Source organism: Ruditapes philippinarum, unplaced genomic scaffold, assembly GCF_026571515.1.
Source record: "Ruditapes philippinarum isolate M1 unplaced genomic scaffold, ASM2657151v2 ctg18792_1_1_1_1, whole genome shotgun sequence".
Lineage (NCBI taxonomy): Eukaryota > Metazoa > Mollusca > Bivalvia > Venerida > Veneridae > Ruditapes > Ruditapes philippinarum.
In genome coordinates this window covers 426-8,347 of record NW_026852194.1, presented here as the reverse complement: position 1 = coordinate 8,347, position 7,922 = coordinate 426, and the positions used below count along the sequence as shown (strand labels likewise).

Here is a 7,922-nt window from a genome sequence, read left to right as displayed (position 1 = left end):
TTGATTCAACTTGAATATCAAGCATATAAATAACGTCATTGCAAATTATGTCTAGAGGTTTATTTGCCGACTGGTCCTGGACCGCCACCTGGGTGATGATCACCACCTCCTGGTGCAGGCCCAAACCCGTGACCACACCTGCATGTACCGTCTACGCAATGGAAGTCGCGGTCGCAGTAATTGTTACTTCCGGGAACTGAGTTCTGGCAGTCGGTCGGTAACAAACAAGAATGTTGGGTGGCTGAAAGAAAGACAAAACAAACATTAATGACGTATTATTATATAAGCTATGAGGGAATGTAATCACTATCCTTAAGAGTTGAGGAAATAGAATTTTAATTTTCTCAATCTTTGAAGAAAATGTTTGGAAAACAAAGAATCCCTATAATACATTTTCCTTCAATCTCGAGGCAATATTATCGCATTCTTTAAGTTTTGAGGTAATACAAGTGTTCAAGAAGTATGATCGTGATCATTTTCCTTCATTAAAGAAATATCATTACATTTTATAAAGAAAAAAACTACCCACTAAGTATTGAAGGCAAATAATCGCGTTTTTTTCTTTTTTTTCTTACAATTGCAAAATGTCATCATAATATGATGAAATTTTTAAGATTTTAGTTTAATATAATCATCATTGTCTTAAAATGTGGGAGAAAACAGTCACATTGATTATAAAATCATGAAAATACACAGAATTAATAATTACTTTGCACGCAGCTACATATTCTATTATCACATGTAAGCACATAGTCACGTTCCGGACAGGTCACATGACTACAGTCAGAAGTCGCCTGACAATCTTCGGAGACTGAAAATAGATTTATAGTTCTTTGTTTTTAAGCATCACAGGAAAAGTCGTTCTCAGGGTTCTCCGAATGCAAGATTCTGTATCATACACTATGTTTATTTGTTTTCTGAGAAAAATATTAAATATATTTAAATATATTTTCCGAAACTTGTACAATATACCATAAAAGAATCGTTTTAAAGTCTACTTTTGAAACATTAATAATCAAAAATGATATCGCTAACAAAATAACATGGCCTGAACGAAACAAAGTGTATCATAACTGAAAATCACTTACTTGCCACACTGACCAACACGACGCAGACGACAATTTTCACAGTAGTGGAATACATGTTGCTGGAATGGGAAATTATGAATTGACTAACAGTGGAGTAAAGATCTCTTTATATATGCACTATTATCATTTAATCATGAGACGGCGTGGGCGCTTTTTACATGATTTTCAGCATCTACTTGTGACGGCTTTCTATAAATGGATGATGTTTAAAATGGACGATTCATAAATGGACAACAACGTGTACCAAACGCATGCTGTAACGTGAGCGTCCCATATGCCTACTCCCATAATCTCTCCTGGCTTACTGAAAGAAACGCACTGGGTGCACCTTTTTTCTCATTTCTTATCTTTACTGTACAAAAAGATGTTATGAACTTCGTCTAGATATACTCAGTCTGTAACAAAAAGATTGAACGGCCTTTCACAATACGCTTACTTACGTTTATAATGACACAATATTTCGTTAAATAAATTTATTAAAAAAAATGATTGTAAAAAAATTAATTATCTGATATTATTATCGTTTGGGACATGTTACTTACTAGAACTGCTGCATTGTGTAGAGTGTAGTTTCTTAGAGTATTTTTTTCCACACATAATCACTTAAATTAGATCACAAGAACAGATCAACAACAGTACACTATATATTACACCCAACACTCCAGTCAATTGCGCTAAGTGAAAGGAACGTACTGGGTGCACTTTTTACACTGCTTTTCTCATTTCTTATCTTATATATTGTTATATTGCACTTTTAAAGGTTGGAAATCTCACTTTGTAGACAATGTTTGGAAAGCATGATGTTTCAGGTAAAAGAATTTCTCATTATAGATCAATTGTCTTCCTACATTTTTTCTTCTTTATGAATTCCTGTTACTTTACTGATTTAATATTTTAATTCATCTGAGGTTGATATAACTGTTTGTCCTGACAGTCGGTCACTTTGTTTTTAATTTGAACCTTTGTTGTAAGATGATTTCACCAAAGAAAAAAAAACACCATATATTTTAAAACATTCAGCTTTTTTCAGATGAATGTAAACATACATATATGGAATTTCTTTGTGACAAATGTTAAGCTTATTTGGAAAAATCAACATATTTTATGGGAATTTTCAATTTAAAATTTGAAATTTATAACAGTTCTGTCAGTTAGAAAAAAGCCTATAATATATATGTAAAATCAAAATAAGTATTGACTGAACAGTACAGACCATGATCAGATGACTGATCATGGTCTGTACTGTTCACATATGTAGGTTCTATTGCCTCACGAGAGTGAAGATTAAAATAAGATTATTTTAGGGAGAAAAGGGACAAGATTATCAAATAGTAGTATGTTTTCATAGTACGCCACCTATAGAATAGAATTCATGGAGACATAGGCGACTAAGAAGGGAACTTAAAACCCTTAAGTCTGATTCTCCGGGAGGTATACGTGCTGAACCTATTGACCGGCACTGTTGCCACTGGCAGGCTTCTATCACAGGACCACAAGGAAGTCTGTATTAGGGTGGCTTGTTCCTGTTGTATTTACAAATTCCAGACAGGTATGTGATACATCTAATGAAGTATTTTTAGTTTGATTAATAGGGAAAGCTATTGTTCTCATTAAAGGGACTCCACTGAGCTTTTTTTGATATGATGGGACTTTTAAAAAAAAATCCATATAAATATACCATTTGATGTAAGTTTAGACCTCTTATCTTAATGCAAAATTTCAGATCATTCGAGCACTTCGTTTTTCCAGAATAATTATTCACATTGTAAATAAATGATCCAACATGAAAAGCGTTTAAACGCTTTTCACTCAAATCGGACAAAAAAATTCATATAAATACGATTTTCAATTATTCCAAAGTATATTTCTAAACTATCTTTGCATAATTATATTTCTGTCTAAAGTGCCCCAGCTCTTTTATATAAGAAATTCAAATGTTATGTTTAAGGCTTTTAAACCTCATTCAGTGGAGTCCCTTTAAGGTGTTGGCAACACACTTCATATAAGTTTTTGCATGTAAGTTGTTATCTCTATAACTACAGTAGAGAATGGGTTGAAACTTTCACACACTTATTTGAAAGTATGATTGGAGATCACTGTCCAAGGCCCATAATTCTAACAAGAATTATGGCCCTTTTTGAACTTTGTAAATTCTACATTATCCAGGCTATAGTTTACTATCAATCTTTGAGAATAGCCGAATATTGTGATGTGTGCATGGAACCAGCCATTGGTTCCTTGTACAGTAAAAGTAGACAAGAGTTTGACAGAATATCACGATTATGGACATGGAAGTACGCAATGCACGATTTTCTCATGCCCGATGGAAATAGATCTGAATGGATTATAGCATTATATGAAACAATACTAGAGAGTTGCAATTTCTAATTTGTTAGCTGATACATATGTGAAGAATTTTTTTAAACAATATTTTTAAAATATTAGCAAAGTTATTTTTAACCCTTAACCTGCTCAATGTTTGTAATGGATCTGTCCAGCTTTGAAATTGAACCAGTCTATTGAAAAGTTTAGGGGTTTCAATATCAAAAGCTAAAAAGAGTATCAAGGTTGATCAGACTGCACAGATATGCAGGCCGACCAAGCTCTATACCAATGGTAAAGGTTAATCACTTTTTTCAAGTGGAATAAGGGTAAAACTGCCTCCGTGGTCGAGGGGTAAGTGTCGATGACTTATAATCAAGTTACCTCTCTGGCGTGGGTTTGATCCCCTGGAGATGCTTTGGTAGTTTAGCGCGGAGGAAGGTAGTCTAGTACTGGTGTAAGGAACGATGGTTAGGAAACTACCCGCCTATATGACTGAAATACTGTTGGGAAAAGGCGTAAAATGAAACAAAAAAGAAAAGTTAAAACTGATACATGAATTTATTGCAGCAATTACAAACATGACATTTTGTTGCATTTGCTAAATTTCTTTCTACTGGAATTTAAATATAAAAACTATAAATACTGGTACACATAGTATATGAATATCTTATCTAGGTAAATTAAGTAACAATGGATTTATCTCTTGAAAATATATACTATCAAATTAATGAATATGTTCATAAATAGATAGATATGCTAACAAGTAAAGAAATGTTATCAGATTGATAAAAGAAGTGTTAAAAATAATATAAAAAAATGCTATAAATTTAATAAATATGCTAATATATTTTTTTTTGAAATGCTAGAAAAATCAATAAATATGCTAAGAAATGGAAAGACCAGCTAAGAAATTTAATTACTAAATTGTGACCTCTCTAGTTTTTAAAGGTTGTGCAATTATATATTTGTTAATGGCTTACATTGTTATTGTAGTTTATCTTGCATAATTGATTATATTTCTTTATCTTTTATTTTATGTTTTAATATCATTTTTCTTTGTTAGAGACATATATTATTTTATATTTGTTCCCCAATTTTGCATTTATTGTACTTTATTTTGTTCTACAATCCATATTTTCTGTTATAGAATAAATCAGTGATATTATTTAAAAGCTTTCTTTGTGTTGGCTACTCAAAATGTGTTATCTATATGTTAGTCAAAATTTGTATTTCAACATAGTATAATGATATGGTGGTGTCTGTCTGTGGGCAATCTGTTTCCATTCAATAATTTAGGATAATATCAAAGGTGCTGGTTGCCAAAAGATATTATTTTCAGTTACAATATAACAAAAATTCAATGCAACAAAACTTCAACATTTTTTTTGTTTATTTATTTTTAGATGTATAAAATCATATTATAGATTAAATACCCTTTTGGTAAAAACATAGCAACCAGTATCTTTGCTTATTACATGGTCTTGGTTGCATCTGGCAATTATGTGAGAAATTTTCAATAACCATATTAACACATTGGATGTTGCTATTGACATTCTTGGACAAGTAGACCGTCTTCGCCAATCGAAAAGAGCACTGGATCACGGGCATAGGAAAGTGGTCAGTTTATAAATATTAACTGGCACAGAGTAAGGCATGGGGGAATCAGCGAACATTTTTGTTTTGCTAAGACTGAAATGAATGGTTGTTTGTGATATTTCGCTGTGTATCTGTTGACCCCTGATAAAAATTATATGTACCAGATCAATATTAAAATATTGAACCAACTTAATGATAATGAAACAGGTTCACGATTTCCGGCACAAACTGTTGGTAAAAAAACTTCAACATTTCATAAAAGAATGAATATCAATGATCAATGGACAAACTATTAAAGGGACTCCACTGAGTTTTTTGACATGACGGGACTGGATATAATTTTTTTGAGATTATTACTCCATTTGCTATAGATCTATACTTGTAAGGTATTTGCAAAATTTCAATTAAATCATTAGCTCCCTTCGTTTTTCCAGAATAATTATTATGATAGTGAAAAATGACCCAAAATTGAAAAGCGTTAAAACGCTTTTCACTCAAATCGAACTGAGAATAGCACACACATAAGATTTTCAATGTATTTCTTGTAAATTTCTTGGTTATATTTGATTTATATTTCTGTTTTTAGTGCTCATGTTTATCTATGTGAAAAATTAAAATTTTATGTTTTTAGGCTTATAAGTGTAGTTCCTTTAAATGTTGGGCTACATTTGTATATGGTATTAAGAAAGACACATGTTTGTAAGGAGACTGTATTGTTTGATAACCCCAATATCACTGTAAAGACAACTTTAAAAGACGTTTTCGCGAGTTTCATATAATTTTCATATATTAATTCTGCCTACACATCTGTATGAAAACTTCTTAATTAATACGTACAAAGTCATATGTTAAAAGTTCATGTTCAAGTGGGGCACTGCAAGATGGCATGTCCGTCACTGTTGTGCTTTCAAAATACTACATTAACCCGACAGTGCCGGGGACAAAAAGAAAGGTAAAACTTTATTTATTTCCCCCTGATATTGTATCATTCGGCCGAGGGTGAGGATCGAGGCATCTGTTACGCTGTCAGTTTATAAAGTCTTTAAAGAACTTAAATATGTTCGTATTGGTGTTGGTTGAAGCAAATTATTTTTAAATTTCAAGTTTGTTGACAATGAAAAATCTAAATAATACAAAACGAATAACCTGATAAACACGTTGTTGTTGTTGTGGTGGTAGTGATGGTTATAACTCGTGGACATACTTATTATGTCCGAATACATGTATATTATAAACTAAACAAGGCTTTCAAATATTTCAAATAATATATTTGATATTTTTATTGATTCAACTTGAATATCAAGCATATAAATGACGTCATTGCAAATCATTTCTAGAGGTTTATTTGCCTACTGGTCCCGGACCGCCGCCTGGGTGATGATCACCACCACCTGGTGCAGGCCCAAACCCGCTGGCCACACCTGCATGTACCGTCAACAAATGGAAGTCGCGGTCACAGAAATTGTTACTTCCGGGAGCTGAAGTTATGGCAGTCGGTCGGTAAAAAACAAAAATGTTGGGTGGCTGAAAAAAAGAAAAAATAAGCTTTAGGCGGAAAATATTTGAAAGCAAAAGGGAAATTTATTAATTTTTCCCTTAAAAATTTAAACGGTTTTTGATTTTATTTTCCTAAAGTTTGGAAAAAAAATACCAAATGCTTTTAATTTTTCAAGTTTTGAGATGAAGAATTTGATAGCTTTTCTTTTTCCCTTCTTTAAAAGAAATATCATTTTTTTTAAAAGAAAAAAAAGGCAAAAAAAAAACTCGCCATTGTTAAGGCAAAAAATGGGTTTCCCCGTCAATTTAAAAATTTTCCCTTATAATATTAAAAAATTTTTTAAAGATTTTATTTTTAAAAATTCGCCCTTTGGGTCTTGTTTTTGATAAAAAAAGTAACATTGTTTTAAAAAAACCTCTAAAAATAAAAATTAATTTTTGCACGAGTCGATTTTTTATCAATTAAGCACAATTTCACTTTTCCGGGGACGGCCCATGAAAACAGTGGGAAAGTCCCTGAAAATCTTCGGGATAAAAATAGTAAAAAAAAATTATTTACTTTTTTTTTGTTTTTAAAGATCTGGGGGAAAAAGCCCTTTCTGGGGGTTACCAAAGCAAAAATCAGTTATTCATTTTTTCTGGTAAATTTTAAAATTTAAAAATTTTAAAAGAAATAATGTCCCTTTAAATCACTTTTAAAAAAGTCCTTTTTAAATTTTAAATTTTTTAAAAAGGGTTTAAAAAGGTAAAATTTTTTTTGGGGGACAAAAAAAAAACCCGGGGTGTTTAAAAGGTGTAATCTTCATTAAAATTATTTTTAAAAATTCATTCTTGTTTTAAAAAAAACCCGCCCAAAACACGCGCAGACGCAATTTTAAAAGAATTGGGGAAATTTACATTTTTGGGGGAAGGGGAAATTCTTTTTTTTAAAACAGTGGGGGAAAAAAAAAAAAAACTTCTTTTATATGAAATTTTAAATCTTAAAACCGGGGGAATTGGTGTGCGCTTTTTTATAAATTTTCAGCATCTATTTTTTTTAAAACGGTTTTATAAAGGGGACAAATTTTTTAAATGAACGATTCAAAGGGGAAAAACGGTGTCCCAAAACCATGCTGTAACTGACGCCCTATCCTTTACCCCCATAATCATATGTCGATAAGTAAAAGGGAAAGCACGGGGTTTTGCCCCTTTTTTTTTCTCTCCCCTTATCTTAGTGTAAAATAGTTTTTTGGGACTTCTTTCTGATTTAGGGAAAAGGGCCCGGGATCATGCTTGGGAAGAACTAAAAACCCTTTCCTGAAATGCCCCTTGGGGTTTTAAAGGGAATAAAATAAACCTTTTTTTCTCTATCCCAAACAAAAAAAAAAATACAACAAAATTTTAAAAAAATTAAAAGATATTTTTAACTTTCTTTTT

The 7,922-nt window shown here is 31.7% G+C and overlaps 1 protein-coding gene across 1 annotated transcript; it reads right to left on the bottom strand.

Moving 5' to 3' along the window:
• LOC132752022 (serine protease inhibitor Cvsi-1-like) lies at nucleotides 1-1,285 on the bottom strand. Its single transcript, XM_060742277.1, has 3 exons — nucleotides 1,089-1,285; nucleotides 710-811; nucleotides 1-241 (listed from the first exon to the last, which is right to left on the bottom strand). Exons 1-3 carry the CDS (start codon nucleotides 1,141-1,143, stop codon nucleotides 60-62), a joined length of 339 nt encoding a protein of 112 aa, XP_060598260.1. The 5' UTR covers nucleotides 1,144-1,285; the 3' UTR covers nucleotides 1-59.
• Nucleotides 1,286-7,922: the final 6,637 nt, after the last annotated feature.